Below are 19132 nucleotides of genomic sequence, written 5' to 3' on the forward strand. Positions count from 1 at the left end.
GAATAACTTTCATTAGTTTGCGAAATTGGCAGTAACTAAAACAATATGAAAAAAAAAACATTTTTTTCTATTTTATTGAAGAAAAAAAAAATATTCCACCTTAAGTGAGTCTTAGTACGTTTTGACATAAAAGTTAATCAAACAGGATTAACTCCATTGTATGTGCTTCTAGTAGTGGGTGAATTCTGTATGCACGTAATTCCATTAAAAAAAAATACTTTATAATAAATATCCCTTAAAGTCAAACGTCTACTAGCAGAAAACGGCTGGTAAGGTCACCCGAAAATCTGAACATTATTTGTTCATCTTCCTTATTGCCAAATGGACGCATGGCTTTATAAAATTATGAAAAAAAAAATTGTACTCGTTATTTAGGCATAATGTAACTTACCTATTACCCTCGAAATCGTGTCTTAGTAGTGCCAAAAATCATTTTTACCCAATTTTGTACCGTTTTTGTATGAAAATGAATGTAAACCTATGTATAGTAAAATATTATTGGCGGAAGTAACCCTAGTTATTGTCCATAATTAGGTTTAGTACGCGTCACGAAAGTCGATTTTTTTGGTTTTATTTATATATAAATGTTTCTTATATATTAATAGTTTGATATTTAAACGATGTACCTACGTAGTTTTATTCTGTGTTGGCGTATTAGCCCACTTGCACTATTGCCATCTCTTTCTAGTATTTCTCACTGCACAAATTTGTATATTACTATTCTTTACATATATGCGTCTTGAGATGGCATGAGTTGATTTTTTTTAAAAATTGATCTTAAGAAAATTGTGTTTCGATATACCGAAACGATAAAAAAAATTAAAGTATGCAATAATGTGTAAGATTCTTCAGATTTTACTACGGTTCATTTTATAGCGCCACGTGTGTTAGTCAAAGTTTAATAAAATACAAAGTTTCAACTTTCGTGACGCGTGTCTTGTAGATTAATATCTTTCACCCAGTAGGTATATAAATTATTCATCCCCCGATATGAATTATAAAAATTATGTCCATTACGCGTTATGGCACTATATGCGTTGTAAAATTTTTTTCTTGTATTTATCTGAATTTGAACTTAATAATTGATGTGAAGCTTGGTAGCATGCTTTGGGGGTTTGGGGTGGGAATTGAACTCGTAAAAGTGAAACGAGCAAACAAACAGGGCACTTATTTGGCTTGCGGCCTTAGTATACGATTTGCACGCTGGCAATCGTATAATGGCATTTTCGAGCATTAACACTAACGTCAATGTAAAATGGACGTAATATTGCTTGTGTCACAGTCGCAAATTCTGTACTGCAGATTTTTAGGTTACGCCACGAGGGCTGGTTAAAGTAATTTGGACGAATTTGAGCCTTATAATAAGGTATATACGTTCTGTTTCACTCTGGTGTTATAGTGTTTTGGTACTCGTAAATGACTACGGATTGCGCGCTAATAAATCATATTCTATGTTTAGAAACAAGGGACTTACTACCTACTCCTATAGCAGTATTAATTTATCTTGACGATCTTGTATCAGAATTTTGTTTCTTATTTTAGGAATGTCAAGGTATGTCAGAACTGGTATTTTCAAACTAAAACTGCTTTAAGCGATGGTAGTAATGTATATTGTAGGGATACCCTATGATCCCTCGGCTTTTTATGTTTTTGTTGTTACAAAATCAGACTGATTAAGGTGGCACAATTTTAATTTCGATTATATCCGACATATTATTATTTATTTAAACTTAGATATTCAATTAAAATACTAATTGTTAAGGAGAGAAGGCTTATGTAATATTTGAATTAAAACATTAAAAATTTAAAAGCTTTAATATTATTAAATTATTAATCAAACTCAATTGTAATTAGGATTCATTAAATATCCGCTGGAATTTTACAGCTTGACATTTTAAAGTTATCCGAAAGTTGTAATCCAATGCCTTTACATTGTTACATTATAATTGTGCATTTTGTTATACATTTCTTTGTAATTACTTTAAGTTGACTATACAGGGTGGTTTTTCGAGACGGTCGTTATACGAGTACGACAGATGCTATACTCATTTAAGATATAAACTTACGTGTGAAAATATTTGTCCCCTTAATGTGGGTAAAATAAAAACGTTATAGATCATGCGCCATAAAAATGGCCGGATGATGACAGGTCAAAATATTTTCCGTCCTTCTACGTTTAAAGTATAAGCCGATCTAACAAAAACATCCTGTATAATATAATATTATTAAGTTTTAATTATCAGTTATAATGTACAGCATAATTTTTGTCTGTATAATTATATTGACGTTACGTTAAGACAATAGTCACAAAATTAGGTAGAAATATTTAGTGCAATTTATTATTGTTTTATAAGCAATACTTTGTGTAAACTGTTGAGGATTTATATATGTAATTAACATAAACTCATTTTATTCATACATATCTATTTGTAATAGTTAACCTCAAGCCACGCTTGTTAATCTGAATCAAATCGCTTTATTGATTGAAACCAAGAGAACACCAAATCCTGTTAACTTATCAAGAAACTCAACTTTGGAGAATCTGTTAAATTTGTGTGAAGCTATCTGACTTTTGGTGCTTCATTTTAAATTACAGGGTTACGGGTGACTGGTATATAATAAAAGAGTATCAATTCATTCTATAACCTCAGTTTTGCAATCTCATCATCTCATCAAAATAAGTGCATTATATGATGCCATCCAGTTTGACAACTGAGGTTAAAGAATGCGCTATAAAGGATTGACAGTAACTTGATGGCAATTTTCCTGTTTGTTACATAATTTCATATCCGATATGTAGAATAGGCCTGCAGGAACCGGTTGTATGGAGTTGTTACATACAATTCAATACAAAAGCAATAATGTTTATATGTTAGCCCGAGTACGACAAACATAATTGTCATTTTATTTTGAGAACAGTATCTATTATAGTAAGATATTTTTTGAGATTTGTCTGATCAGAAATATCATATATTTATCAAGAAGATGCACTGAAAATTATATATATCACAAAGCTTCACTTATAATAGTGCTAGATCAATACATACAGTAGATCATATTTAATGATGGCTTGCTTATTTTATATTTATTGTATTCAAATTAAACTTTAAATAGCTTTATAATATAATGTACATAATCATACCAAATCTTTAGTGCATAAATCCTAAAATTAGAGTTCTAAAATTACTGAGGGTGTGGAAAATTTTAAGTAAGTGCTTGTTGCAAAAGCTACAGTTTTTTTACCCGAGTATGGCAAACTGGACCTGCCATAATAACCCCTGTACTCGGTTCGATAGTTAAAAACGTTTCAAGTTTATTTTATTTTATATTATAAAAGCTGTATTTATATTATCATATTATATTACTTATATTTCAATAATACAAGAAAAATAGGGAGGCAATTCTGCTATTATCAAATTGGTTGCGTTTTATAGTTTACGGAAATGACCTAGAAAAGGTAATTCTCACAATACCATGTAGATATGTGTTGTTATAATGGCCCACAATAAATGCCAGTTCTACCTAAAGCTTAGAACTAGTTCCCTACAATTTATTTTTTATTCATAAGAATTCACACACAGAATTCATTCAGCAATTAACTAGATTCATAAAAAAATTTAAGTACTTAGTCTTGAAAACGGTACATTTCCAGGTTTTATATTATTTAACGTTATTCTTACATAACGTTAAAATTTTCCGTGCTCTCTCAGAGTATAAGTATCGCTATCATTTTCTTTAGGAAACATTGTGAAAATGATTTCAGTACTTATAACATTATTCCATTAGGCTTTCTTAACATCCGAAGTAGCATAATTTTACCAACTTTTTTGTACTTGATTTGTTTTATACGGTTCCACTTTAACCATTATTCCCGTGTCGTTTTCGATAGGGCCACATTGCGTAACTAACATTGTTTAGCCGCTTAAGTATACTTATTAAATATTCAAAATGCATAAAAAAATGCGATTCTCGGGCAATTTGATATTTTCTCCAAGGGTGTCGTAATTATTGTATAGGACGTTCATAAAAAATAATAATGTTGCTATTTCTGGATTGAACATTGCCATATCTAAAAATGTGTGGAAAAGGTAGCAATATTTTTAGACCTGCCAATTAACTTTGGAGAAGTCTTACTCGATACTTTAATTAATGATTTTTTTTACGTTATTGTAATTTTTTTGATTCATATAATCACTTTGCGGAATTGTTTGAAACGGTTCCCGATTAAGTGTAAGTTACGTAATATGAGATCATCACCCATATCTTATTTTGTAAAATTTAATCTGTAAAGGTTCCACTTCCACTTGTTGTTCCACTGCTACGCACTGTCATTGCGTTTTACTATTCAAATTTAAGTTATAACATACAATGCAGCACAGTAAAGATTTTTCGTTGTAGCGTGGTCTCATTTTCATTTTCATTTCATTTCAACAGCAAAACAGCCTACATTGCTTTATTAGTGTGTGAGAGACTGAAAGGCGTACTAAAGTCGGCCGAACCACCCTACAGTGAAAAACTGATACATGAGGATACCATATATTTCATCATTTTCCATTTCAGAAGTCCTCAACTCAAAACTTGTAATTCAATACTGCACGATACAAAGTGCTGCTAAGTTGCGACCGGTGCGGAGCAGTTGAATCATACCTTTATGTTGTATATTATTTTCTATGTTTTTATAAGCCATATTTTAAAAATTGTATAAATATAAAATCCATGTATAATGACGTAACGCCCCAATATTGTATGTATTGTACGTATACTGTGACAGTTCATGTATGTGTATGGTGCTCCGTTGTATTGTAACATAGATGTACATTCGTATCCTATTTTCGAATAAACGAGCCTTAGAATAAAATGCGTTTGATTTGTTTTACCATTTCAAATATTTAGGTATTTTATCGAACAATGTACGGGCTAGCAAAATTATGTAACCTAGTTGGGTTAATCTGTAAAGGTGATCTTTAAAAAACTCTTTTTTACCACTGTTAATAAGATAGCTACTCTAAGGGTCAGGACATGCGAGCGCAAAGTAAAAGCGTATCGAAGCGTCAAATCAAAAAAATAATCTGATACCATTATATTGTGTCCTAATGAGTGTAGGGTGAGTCAACTTGTTTGTATATTCCTTGACAGTAACGTCACGCAAGTGAAGCCATGCCAGCCGGCTTACGGCGTCGAGGTCTCAAAATTATAATGCCTCTAGAATTTTAAGTGTAGAACCCTTGTCGCCAAACGACGATGACTCCCAGCGCCCGCAACACTTCGAACTCGCGAGTAACATACATTTCTGTTTATCACAACGGCGTTTACTAGTTGTTTTAGAGAGTAAGAGGCAATGCACTTTAAAAAGTACAATTAAGTCTCTCACTGTTAAAAATATGATATTAAAATTAGAGCGCTCAGTCTCGTTCATACGTACGCGACCATATTATTTCTAGTGTCTTGTTATTAAGATTTCTATACTATACTAATACCAATATGGATTAGTACTGGAAAATAAGCTGGTCGTGTGCGTTGATTAAGACACAAATTCAATATTGCATAACAGAGTAGTAACATGTAAAAATATCATCGCTTTTAAGGCGTATATTAAGAACCTATTCAAAATTACCTAATAAAATTTCTTAAATAAATTCTAATATGCCAAAACTCAATGATAATTTTTATAAGTGTTTTTACCTACACTGCGAGGAATTATCAATGTTATAAATTTAAAATTCATATAAAAATTTTCGGAACCGACAAGATTCGAACCTGTGATTGGCCTGAGTGCTTTTTCCTACCGGCGATGCTGAAATTAGTATATGCCTTTTAACATCAGTCTTATAGCGACGGTAGCGCCATCTAGTAGGAAACATTACATTTTCGATCTACTTTTTCAAAGGTCCATATTACAATGAGACACATTTGAAACAAAAGTTGATACACTGCTTTTTATATGCATTTTAAATTTATAGAGTTAATATATTTATTTTAGAGTTTTGGCATATTAATGATGCCCCTAATTGTGAAGATGTTTTTTGGTAGGTAATTAATAAAAAACAAACGTAAGAATTATAATTATTTAATACATTTAATAGTAACACAGAATCAAGAACACACGACTAATATTGAAGCATCAAAAACCACTCTACTTTAGTAGTGTTTCTAGACAAGCCAATTAACAGTTTATAGTAATTATTTTACCTCTAATGTTCTAATTAATCATTTACCATAGAATGGGTAAAATGAGAAAGTTTAACGCGGTGCGTTTTCACTGTTTTGGACACATTGCACTTCATGTAAAAATGGGCGAACGAGGGTCCCGTATGTTCTTAATTCTATGAATAATAACCATGTTCCAACAACAGTTCATTCAATAAATAACTAATAAGCACAATGACATTCTGAATTTGGGCGGACCGGCGTATGACGGATCATGCCATACAGTTTATTACAAAGCTAACAAGACTGCTTTAAAAAACATTGTTTTCAGGGTCGAATGTATAAATAGGAAGAAATAAAAACCCACATACATATGTGGGTTTTTATTTCTTCCAAACGCCTGAAACTGATTTGGATAAGGTATATTGATAGAACGTATTGGTCCAGTACTTATACAGAGTGATATTGCCAATTTTTTAAATAAATTAAATGTGTGTAGTTCGGTTGTGTTGCTAAATATTTTGTTGTTATTTTGAACTTGTTTCCACAAATGATAAACTGCAGTGATTGCGAGCACAAATAACCACACTGCTCCAATATCTCGGCCCGGAAATCGAATCCAGCAACTCTAAAACCATTAAGGTAGCCTACTGTTCATTGGAAAAAAAGACGAATTAAAGAAATAATGTTTCAATAATTTTTTAACCAAATTATGTGAAATAAAAGAAACACTAGGCACAGGCCTCCCCCATAGCAGAGAGATTATAGAGCCACCATGCATCTCCAATGCAAGTTGGTGGGCTTGAATTACGAGGGCCTCAAGGCATGCTTTTCAAAAATTTGCCCTCATAAATGATCATCCTCTAAGATGTTGGCGAACACTCTTTTCGGTGCTGGTATTTTGTTCAAAATATCTGGGTTTACCTGTAAAAAAAAAAAGTGCGTATTAACTAATTAATTTTATGATAATGAGAGATGGTAGAACTCTCAGGCATGCAGGTTACCTCACGTTGAAGCAAGTGAAATTTTAATTACTTAAAACGCACATAACTTAGAAAAGTTAGAGGTGTCTGTTGGGATTCGAACTCGTCCCCCCGAAAGTGAAGTCTAGCTCCAACCCACTGGGCTATCACTGCAAAGGTGTGTAGAGTCCACCAATCCACACTAGGCCAGCGTGGTGGACTACGGCCTTAACCCCTTCTCTTCGTGGGAGGAGACCCGTGTCCTGTATTGAACTATATGGGTTGATTAGATGATGATGATATTTTTAAATATAAATAAGTATATATAATTTATATACAACATCCTACTAATATTATAAATGTGAATGAAGGTTTGTTTGTTACGCTTTCACATGAAAACTACTGAACCGATTTTCAAGAAACTTTCATACATATTCTTGGAGGAATTAGAAATAACATAGTATACTTTTAAATTGAAAAAAAAAAAGTGAAGATATAAAAGTGTTTGTGAAAAAATCTAATATATGACTATAGGTGTAGACTATGTAGCAGTACGCTGCCTCCCAAAATTACGCGGGCGAAGCCGCAGGGCACATCTAGTAGGTATATGAAATATATACTTACTCAAATTAACTTCTTTAAAAAAGGCGTGTAACAAAAAAAGGAAAAGAAAACTAAATAAATAAAACAATGTTAAGAGGAACACTGAGACAAAAGTGATTGCTCCGCGTAGGTATATCACTCAAATTGATTGTACCTTTTTTTTTAATTGATAATGTTACACTAAAACTTATAGCTAAACTAATTATTGTACGAAACATGCGTTGAATGCTGCCAAGAATGCTGCCTGCATTTCCTTTTAAGTACTAGCTGTTGCTCGCGACTTCGTCTGCGTTTGATTTTGTTTTTTGATGTGGCATTAAATTTAGTTGTTGATCTAAAAAAGCTTAAAGTATTCAGTATCGCTAAGCCTTAAATTAGGGGTTTGCTGCTGTCCGCTGAGGAGTTCTGTCCTCTATCTCCAACTACAGTTTGGGCAAAATTAAACACAAAGTATAACCTCTACAGTACTAAAATAATTATTTAAATCGGTTATAATTTGTCGGAGTTATGGTGTAAAATCGTCTAACACTCATCCCCTCTCCCAAAGGAACCGAGCTTAATGTCGGGATAAAAAGTATCCTATATTACTTCTAACACTTCCAAGAATATGTTTACAAAGTTTCATGAGGATCGGTTAAGTAGTTTTTGCGTGAAAGCGTAACAAACAAACTATCATTGACATTTATAATATTAGTAGGGAGTAGGGATAAACGTTATATTTACTTCTCGTTCTCACAATCTACGTACCACTTCAAAGTCTCTTTCGATCTACTTTTTCAAAGGTCCATCTTACAATGAGACACGTTTGAAACATGAGATGACACATTGCTTGTTTTTATAATTTTATTATTTTATTAGTGTTTTTACCTAAACTGCAACGTTTCCTACTAGATGGCGCTACAGTCGCTATAAGACTGATGTAAAAGGCATATACTAATTTCGGCATCGACGGTAGGAGAGCCGTAGCTTAATTGGAGAAAGCGCTCAGGCCGCGATTGCCAGAGAGTCGCAGGTTCAAATACTGTCGGTTCCGAAAATTTTTATAAGCATTTTAAATTTATAAAATTATATTATTAGTGTATTATATTGAAGAGAAAAGTAACTTACCCTGATTCTTATTTCTCTGGGCATGAACTCGTGGAAGAAGCAATAGAACTCGTGGTGGGTTTTCACGATACCGAGTCGTGCCATCTCGTGTTTCAGTTCCGCAATTGCCTCGGGCGGAGCGACGCGGCACTTCCGCACATCCTTGGCAAAATGGTACAGCTTCTCCACTAGTTTTTCCGCACGGACTCGAGCGCGATAGTCGTAACTGGCAAAGGAAGTTATGTGTCATTGAGGTTGTTATATCTTTTAATGAATTTCATGTATAACTACGACAGCCGATGGCGCAGTTGGCATCGACCCTGCTTTCTGAGTCCAAGGCTGTGGGTTGGATTCCCACAACTGGAAAATGTTTGTGTGATGTACGTGAATCTATTTCAGTGTATGGGTGTTTATCTGTTTAAAATAAGTATTTATGCATTCATAAAAATATTTTGCTCTAAGATTCCAGTGGCTCCCTGCGACTCGCACCCTAATCGTATTAGTACCACGCGGGGGCCCTACTGAATGGGCAGTTTTATGCTGTCCATAAAGTAGGACCCCCAACTGTATGGACAGTATTAAACTGGTAGTACCACTATTGAACAGACAGTATTAAACTGTGTGTAACTCTATTGAACGGACAGCATTAAATTGTGTATACCACTATTGAACAGACAGTGTTAAACTGCGTGTACCTTTATGGAACAGACAGTATTAAATTGTGTATACCACTATTGAACAGACAGTGTTAAACTGCGTGTACCTTTATGGAACAGACAGTATTAAATTGTGTATACCACTATTGAACAGACAGTGTTAAACTGCGTGTACCTTTATGGAACAGACAGTATTAAATTGTGTATACCACTATTGAACAGACAGTGTTAAACTGCGTGTACCTTTATGGAACAGACAGTATTAAATTGTGTATACCACTATTGAACAGACAGTGTTAAACTGCGTGTACCTTTATGGAACAGACAGTATTAAATTGTGTATACCACTATTGAACAGACAGTGTTAAACTGTGTGTACCTTTATGGAACAGACAGTGTTAAACTGTGTGTACCTTTATGGAACAGACAGTATTAAATTGTGTATACCAATATTGAACAGACAGTGTTAAACTGCGTGTACCTTTATGGAACGGACAGTATTAAACTGTGTGTACCACTATTGAACGGACAGTATACAGGGGGGGTAAGGGGGAGATGTCTGGGGGGTAAGGGGGAGATCGACAATAACACCTGGTCGGCCCCAAAAGTCAACCTCACCTGCACGCGGTGCCCCCTGCTAGACAACGGACGAGGCTCTGGCGACCGAACAATGGCGGTTAAACCATACATACCTGATCGGTTCACTGGTCAGAGGAGGGCTCAGTAACCTTGGGTTCAAATAAACCCAAAAAGTCTGGTGCAGAAGGCAACGGGAAACCACTGCACTATATATCCCTAGTCTGTCACTTTTGACATTTATCATATCATGGAAAAGTCGAAAAAGAAAGTGGCCCCGAGTGCCGGGCGTCCCTTAAATGGGACAGGGGTGCGAAGAATCTCCTGGCGTAAAACTATAAGGGAGTGGACTGGGATCGCGAGTGCCGCCCAGCTGTTTAGCCTCGCGAGAGAAAAGGAAAAGTATCGAAAACTGACGGCCAACCTTCACTAGTTGGAGAGGCACCTAAAGAAGAAGAAGACCCACTCCAATTGGAATTTTTGTTTCAAATGGATTTTACACCTACACAATGTAATAATTATCTATGAAACACGATGTTTTCCTTCGCCGTTGAAGCAAGTGATATTTTAATTGCCTTAAAAGCATATAACTAAGAAACGTTAGAAGTACTGGGATTCGAACTCGGCCCACCGAATGTGAAGTCGAAGTCCTAACCACTGACCTACCTCCGCTAGTATGAAATATGTCTATGTAACTCTAATTTATCACAACCAATATTCTTCGGGAACTAAAGAAAGTAGCAATCATAATAGACTCATGGCTAGTAAAAACTTACTTTGGTTCCAATTTATCTTCCAAATACTTGTATAGTCTCTTTGTGATCCAAGGTGCATTCTTCCCTTGGAACCTCTTTGGAGGTTTATACTTCATATCCTCCAGGAACTCTGGAGGTAACAAACCAGTGGAGAACGGAGATGGCTTTGGTTTTGGCTTGGCTGCTTTCTTAATAGTTTTTGTCGCTTGCCTTTGTTTTGGTAGTTCGGGCATTTTGAACGGGTTATAGGGTTTTCTGGCCATTTTAAGCGAGTTCATGACCTGCTCCTGCTGTAAATGTTAATTATAAAACTTTATATAAACATCATCATTATTGTCATTCTCAACCAATTTTTTTTTTTTAATCTATTACAGGTTAGCCTTTAACTTTATTTATTTTTATTTTATTTAGTGCCGCAAGACTGCAGTCAATGGCTAACTTCTACAAGTTAGCCCTTGACTGCAATCTCACCTAAATAAAAAAAAAGGCCAGCTCTGTACTTTCTACGGAGCACAGGTTCTGCTCTAAGGGATTAAATAGGGAATGATGGGATATGCAATAATATATTTATGCCGGGTTGTATCTTTTGTAATGTTTTGTGTACAAATTAGAATTTAATTTTTAAAGGGTAGAAAATCTAATTAAAAAGTTGAATTGTCTGTGTATTATGATCTTTGCTTACCATTTTACGTCGCGACTCTGCCTTCTCTTGCTTAACTTTTAGCAAGTACCTTTCTAGAGTGTTCAGTCTCAACTGCCTCGACAGCTCGTGATTCGATACCTCCATTGACTCTTCGTCGACCATCGGCTGTGGCTCACTAAATGATTCAAAATCATCTTTGTTTTGTTCCCTATCTGATTCAGATTCTTCAACTTCCTCTTGCTCTCTATCCGATGCTAATTCTTCATCTTGTTCTCTATCCGATTCTGGTTCATTCACTTGATCTTGTTCTTTATCTGATTCCGACTCTTCAACTTCTTGTTCTTTCTCTGATTCAGATTCTTCAACTTCTTGTTCTTTCTCTGATTCAGATTCTTCAAATTCTTGCTCTTTATCAATTTCTAATTCTTCAGACTCATCTTGTTCTTTATCCTCTAGTTCTTCTAGGTTACCTGGTTTCCCATCCGATTCTAAATCTTCATCTTGTTCAATACTCGATTCTAATTCTTTAACTCTCTCTTGTTCTCTGTCCGATTCTAATAGTTCATCTTGTGGATTACTAGATTCAAAATTTTTACTTTGGTCAAGTTCTCTAGCAGATTCTAATACTTCTTCTTGCTCTTGTTCTTCATTAGATTCTAATTCTTCTTCTTGCTCTCGTTCTCTATCCGATTCTAATTCTTCTAGTTGCTCTTGTTGACCATTGGATTTCAATTCTATAGCTTCCTGCAGTTCTTTACCTGATTCAATTTGCTCTTGATTTATTACACATTCTAATTTTTCAACTTGCTCTTGTACTTTAACCATTCGAAATTCTTCGACATTTTCATGCTCTATATCTGATTCAAATTCTGTAAGTTGCTCTTGTTCTCGACAAGACTCAAAATCAGGATATTCCGTTGAGTTGGCCATAGGCTTGTTTATAGTACCTGATGTAATATCATTTAAGTTGTCTTGTTTAGATTTATCTACAATTTCATTAAAATTGGACTGACGTTTAGACGTATTCGATACTTGATCTTGATTAGCCTGTCGTTTCGCCGATCTTTCCATAACCAGAGTACGCAAAGATTTTCTAGGAGTAAAATCTTTACCAAAAGTCTGCCGTAATGTTTTACGAGTTGTTCTGTGTGAGTCCCAACCTGAGCCTTCAGCGCTTGAACTTAAAGTCGAATCTATTAGTCCTGTGCTTTCTCTTGCTGGACATAAGCTAGGTCGTATATTAAGCTCTTTGATCATAGTTTTTGATTTACTAATACTAGTATTACGGCCATGCGTAGTAAACGACTCTCCCCTATTAGTTTTATCATGCAAGACAGCTTCAGGAGATTGTACTCCGCGTTTGTCTTTTCTGAATCTTCCTGTAGTATCGTAAGTACTATTCGGTTGTTCATTTGCATCTGCATTTACTTGTTCGTTTTCGTTATCACCGACATTCTTGCTGTCAGCTTGTTTATCATAATGATCATTCGTTTTATGGCTTTTATTTGTTAGCCCATAACCATTTTCACTTAACTGATGATTGTCTGCATCATTTTCAACGCGCTCAGGGTCTATGTTGTCAATGATTTGTGTTGGTTTATTATACATTTGCATTATTTTATTACGACTATCTTCTGTTTCTTGATTCTCTATAAATTCGTGGTTACTTTCTTCTATTTTCTTGTGCTCTATTTCACGAACGTCTTTATTTTTTTGTTCGTATTCAATTTCTTCTTTGTTACTTTGTAATATATTATCTTGTTCGTTTTCACTATCTTGTTCACTTTCGATTACATTTTCTTTCTCAATTTCATTTCCTTTATGAAACCTTTGTACTATTTCTTCTTTATTTATCATATTTTCTTGTTCAGTAGCATCTTCATCATGAGGACTTTGTACTACTACCTCTTCTTGCGCACTTTTATTTTCTTCTGGTGCTGTTTCTAGTTGTTGTTCGTCGGTTGCTTTAAGTTCTTGTTCATTATTTCCTTCCCTCATATTTAAATCCAAAATTTGTTCATTATCATCATCATTTTCATATTCTAAGGTAAAATCTTCATTATCAACTTCACCACTATGCTCTTGTTCTGTAAGTGTTTTCTCATTTTCATCCTCTACTTCCATATTTTCTCCAGTCAATGTTATACACACTGAAATATCCTGCACAAGTTTTGAACTATTATTTATTGAAACTTCTCTTAGAGATTTATTGTTTGTCATAATAATACTGCTGTTTTTCGATTTGTTTAAACTTTGAGAGCGAGTTGTAATAATATTTAAGTCTTCAGTTTCTGTATAAATTCCTTTAGAATTTGAGTTTATTTGCTGATTTGATTTGTTTGAATGATTTGATTTATTTGACTTGGGTGACTGATTTGGCTGCATTGATTTGTTTATGATATTATTTTCACTTGCAATTTCGGATTGTTCAGGCTTTGTTAACCGACTTGATCTTCTTCTTTTTAAAGGTGTTGTCTCACCAGCTTCAAAGTCATGTTCAACCATTGTTGATGAAGGAAGATGTTCCCATTCGTCCATTTCTGCATCAGTTATATTTGAGTGGACTGAACTTTGAGAAGCTGATCTTCTCTGTTTGGATGTCTGTTGGTTTTCCATTTTCTTTGAAAATCCGAATAACTTAGGTTGTATATCAGGGATTTCATCTTCACTATCACTTAAAAGGAATGCAGAAAAAACGTTTTTTCGTTTAGTACCAGGTCTGTTACCAAAAAGATTACGAACTTGCCCTTGTGGTTCTTGTGAGGGCCTTTCTATACTTTTATTAACTGTTTTATTTGCTGATGCATTGAGTAGGGCAGCAGTGAACACAGGTTTTGTTCTTGGTTTACCTTGATTGAAAAGTTTCTTGGGCATAACATTGATATCTTGGTCTATATTTGTCTCGTCAAAGTAACTTTTCCTAGTTTTTGGTAAATTGACTTTGTTGATATTCTTACATATTTTTTGAGGACGATTATCTTGTTTTGTGAACATTTTACGTTGAGGAATAACTATGCTGTGAATAGATTCACCGTCACTGCTCTCCGGCAAATCTACACTCAAGTTTTCATTTTCTTGGCTATTTAAAAAAAAAAACTTTAATTAATTGCATTGCAAAGATTCAAATGTAATAATTTTAAGTAGGCTACTCCATAAGCACTTTTTTAAATAGTCAATTCTGTATTTTTGTTGTGACAGATTATTTCAACTTATGCATTAGGACAAACTTGACATATGTTATTGTGGCCGTGGATGTGCACAGTTTTCCGTTCCGCACGTTCACGTTAAAGTCGATTTTATGACTTTCATGTCATGAACGTTCAAAACGTCATATGAATGGTATATTTGAAAGCGAGTCAACGTCATGGCCAATAGACGCCTTCAACTACATCTCCTTTATTTACTGTACTAAGACATAAAAGAGACAGATAATTATAAGGTTCTGGTAGCATCCGCTGCTTAAAGTGAAATAATTTGAAGGAACATTTAATACATTATTTATTTATTAAATTACTTGAATGCAATTTACAAATTTTTAAATAATATAATACATTTGACTTGTTTGTGTTGTGCCATGGCCGTGGCAGATTCAAAAGTAACCTTAGGAATTATAATTATAAAAGCTTTTTTACTAGAATGTAAAAATGTCATTTGTGCAAGACAAATGACATTTTTACCTTTCGCAGAAAATATGAAGATGTGACTAATTTTATCCATTCCTACTAAGTTGATATGTACTTTTTTTTAGAGACTAATGGTTCATTTTACAATACAATATTATTGTAAATGTTTTGTGGAGAATATAAGTAGGAATTCATCTTTCAAATTTACATTTACGCGCAAAACAAGAAGTAGCATAGCCTATGTGTGTCCCACGTCCCTACGTCTGGTTCCCATCAGATTATAGAAATAGAATTGTATATGTCTGTTACCTTAATATTTCAACATCAAATTCTTCACCAATATTTGTCAGTTTCACAATATCTTCATTGTCTCTATTCTCCATTATTTCAGTCACATTTCTGGAGTTGTCTCCTATTCTTCTCCACCAACTTTGCCCTTAAGACAATTTATTTCAGAAAAATTATGAAGCATAAAGATAGAGTTGTAAGTAAGTTGTATTTGACATATACATACAATTAATCATGAAATTATTCCTAAATCAGTTAAGCCATGCATCAAAAGTATAATCAATATAAACTACTTTTGAAAAGCCATTATCATTGTTAAATTTTATTATGAGTATGCAATATTTGACGGCCAATTGGTGCAGTGGGCAGTGACCATGCTTTCTGAGTCAAGTGAGGGCTGTTGGTTTGATTCCCACAACAGGAAAATGTTTGTGTGATAAACATAAATGGGTTTCAGTGGCTGGGTGTTTATCTCTATTTTATAAGGATCTTTGTATAATATTCATCAGATATTCATCAGTCATTCATCTTAATATTCATCTTAGTATCCATAACACAAGCTAGGTGTACTACACAGACTAGATGGCAATGTGTGTCTCATGTGTTGAAATATATTTATTTATTATTTGATAATTGCATAACTGACTTTTAAGGCTATAAGTAACACTAACATCTATTATAATTTGGGGGGTTCAATGGACCGGGGTATCATTTTTGATAGTAAAAGGAAGTAAAACTGTACTCTTTGCTGGTGTTAGCTTCTGATGTACCATTGATTATTGAGAAGTGAAGAAGCAGGAAAGTTTTAAATACAAGCCTGAACGACGGACATGTATTTTCAACCAAGACAACCTTCCTGGCACAGTTGTGAGCACTGTGGCTTATAAGGTTCTGGGTTTAATGTGTTCAGTAGCAATTTTATATTATTTATATATTTTTGGTCTAACAAACATGAATTTTAATCTCTTAGCAAATCTTCTACTCCCTGTAATCTACATTTATATTATGCGTCAAATTATAAAAACAGAAGGGATCATTCTTTACTCTCTATTAAATGAGAGATTCAAATCAAGCACTTTTACCAGTCATGATAAACCCATTCCAAAATTCATCATTTGCATCCTGTTAGCTTCCCAATGCTGAACACAGGCCTCCTCTTTCATAAGAGAGACGGTTTTTGAGAATAGACCGAACAAGCTGCTCCAATGAGGGATGGTGGGCTCTAACAACTTATTGTCACAAGTTAGTGATAGTCTGAGGCATGTGGGCACCTCCAATTGCTACAACTGGGCTGGTAATGAAATTCTTTAACAGAATAAACACAATAATGACAATGTTTGGGCTGAGGTCAGATTTGAAAACAATCTTATATTCAGTTTGTGTAACTTCATGTGAAGAACAAACTATGTAATAGAAATACTTGTGCATTTAATATTTACAAGCATCATCATGAATGGCCAACTACTGGACACAGGCCTTCCCTCTTGTAGAAGATCATCATCATCATCATCATCATCACAATCAATGGACGTCCACTTTTATGGGAAATTTGAAAAACTGCTAAATTTACATATGGCTTTGACACTTTAGTTTGTCGGAAAAAAACATATACTCACGACCAGGTATTTGGATATCACTCTCATCATTCAACACAGACCTTCTGTTTGACATCGGTGAGAATCTAAATGAGTCCTGAATTACTGTGGTGAGGCGTAATGATGTATTGGATGTAGCAGAACATACACTCCTTGTGCGACGGGATTTATGAGGCCTCGGTGATGCCACACCGTGAGAACGAGAGGGCGAAGGTACTCTTAAACTTGACATGGTTTAATCTGTAATACATAAAGAGTTTGACTTATTTTAAGTTTAATAAACCACTTCAATATGAGATAAATTAGATAGTGACAAATAGACAGCAATGAAATTGCAGGGACTAGAACTGTTTTTCTAACAAAATAACTTTTTGTGGTGTAAGAACTTGGTAACATTTTTGACGCATACTTTTATTCCAAGTTGTACTTACTTTTGTTTCATTCACCACAATCACAATTCATAAACTGCATTACTACTACTACTTACTAGCACGTTGTAAGATATATTTTACGAATTATTTAATACAATCGTAAAGTTGCAAACCGAAAGACCCCAAACAAACAATTACACAAAAACCGTTGAAACTTGAAAAATAAATGTAAAACGTCAATGTCAAACGAAGAAAAAATAAAAACACAGACAAGAATTTTTTTGATGGATTCTGATTATGTATTATTAGGAGTATAAAAACAGTGAGCTTACCAATTAACATATGAAATCAATGTATAAAACGATATATTATTTCAATGTTTATCCAATACGCTTTATCTGAGAAGCACAGTTATTACCACGAGGTGAGATTGCACTCAAGGGCTAACTTGTGGTGAAATAAATTTTTTTTCACCAAAATATAGCTAAATTATAACGAAGTAGGTATATTCTAAGTCTGCGCACTTATTTAAATAAAATTTGGAGGTCCTCAAGAAAATTAAAATATGTACCTAAACCAAAATAGCAACATTTTTCCCACAAAAACCATTACTTTGCGTACGATATTCGTCTTACGGAACTTGGCTCTAAATTTTTCCATTGATTATGTTTTTTTATGAGATACATACGCATTCTGTAAAAAGCATTAAGATAAGTTGTAGTTCTCAAGCTATTCTAAGTAAAAAAAAGGCGGATTAAAAAAAAATGTTTACAATAATTATGTAAACATTTTTTTTGTGGCTCTAAAGCATACTGTTTTGTTCAAGGACTACACCTAAACAAGATAATTCTTTTTACCACTTACACTTAGTTGTAAGACACGCGGAAAGCGATTGTGTTTTATAACATGTACATAATATTATGTGCTTGGATGTTCAACGAAGCTTATATACAACACAATTGACATCTATATTTATTTAGGTGTCGGTCTATTTCGATTAAGTAATTGTACAGAGTTATAGGGAGGATTCAAATTCCTTGAAGCCATTCGTGTAAATAGTTCTTCGTGCGCTCGCAGTTACTTAAGCTTTGATTAGTGTTCCGTGCGTTTGTTTTCTGATCAAGGAATCGCTTCGCATCCTGATGCGTTAATTAATGCGAGATGTAGGTGAGGCTTTAATAATAGTATCAAATGAGTTGGTATTGGAATAGCTTAGGTACTTGAATACCATTAACTAATAGGAATTTGTGTAGTAGAAGAGCTTTTGTGACAGAGTTCGTCTGGGAAAGAACTATCGCCATGCTTACTTCTGCCGCTAAGCAGCGTTGTTGTAATGCTGGGTTCCTGACTGTGGGCCTGGTTGCCGTTGTACTTACAAGCATATGAGGCTTGATATCAGGTGGGCCATTTTGCTTGATCCATCAATCGGCTCGTTGGGACTCGCTTGATGTCGTCTGTCATAAATGTAGGTACATTATTTAGGTACATTAGTTTATCTAAATTTATGAAGTAGGTTGGACCAGTGTAGTGTGTTCCATGTCGCGTGACGGTCGGCCACGGAGTAGGCAAAAAGTGACAGGCGCTCGTCAGAGCAGCCGAGGCCAAAATGGCGGCGCCTATAGTTCGCATCAGCTGACCGTGTAGTGTATAGACTATCACTCATTTGTGCCAGTGCTTCATAAAATATTGTTACATTAATAAACTGTGAAACTCATGATGAAGATGGAATTGATAATAGAATGAATGAAAATAATTGAAAAGCGATTAAAATGACTTAACGTTTATAAAATAATTGTTAAGTATTAGATACAGAGTTTAATAAAAATA

At 34.3% G+C, this 19132-nt stretch overlaps 1 protein-coding gene across 1 annotated transcript; it reads right to left on the reverse strand.

Moving 5' to 3' along the window:
• Window positions 1-6139: 6139 nt before the first annotated feature.
• LOC120630289 (trichohyalin-like) lies at window positions 6140-17517 on the reverse strand. Its single transcript, XM_039899470.1, has 7 exons — window positions 17366-17517; window positions 16956-17174; window positions 15361-15487; window positions 11468-14507; window positions 10807-11075; window positions 8820-9024; window positions 6140-7071 (listed from the first exon to the last, which is right to left on the reverse strand). The coding sequence occupies exons 2-7, from the start codon at window positions 17164-17166 to the stop codon at window positions 6994-6996; spliced, it is 3930 nt and encodes a 1309-aa protein (XP_039755404.1). The 5' UTR covers window positions 17167-17174; window positions 17366-17517; the 3' UTR covers window positions 6140-6993.
• Between the last annotated feature and the right edge of the window lie 1615 nt (window positions 17518-19132).

Source organism: Pararge aegeria, chromosome 16 (assembly GCF_905163445.1).
Source record: "Pararge aegeria chromosome 16, ilParAegt1.1, whole genome shotgun sequence".
In the NCBI taxonomy this organism is placed as follows: Eukaryota; Metazoa; Arthropoda; class Insecta; order Lepidoptera; family Nymphalidae; genus Pararge; species Pararge aegeria.

Excerpts from the sequence above, each read along its gene's own strand:
- LOC120630289 (XM_039899470.1), bottom strand. The coding sequence starts at position 17,166 with ATGTCAAGTTTAAGAGTACCTTCGCCCTCTCGTTCTCACGGTGTGGCA. Across the intron at positions 9,025-10,806 it reads GAAGATAAATTGGAACCAAA|TTACGACTATCGCGCTCGAG; the intron begins GTAAGTTTTTAC and ends TTCCTTTGCCAG. Across the intron at positions 7,072-8,819 it reads CCAGAGAAATAAGAATCAGG|GTAAACCCAGATATTTTGAA; the intron begins GTAAGTTACTTT and ends TTTTTTTTACAG.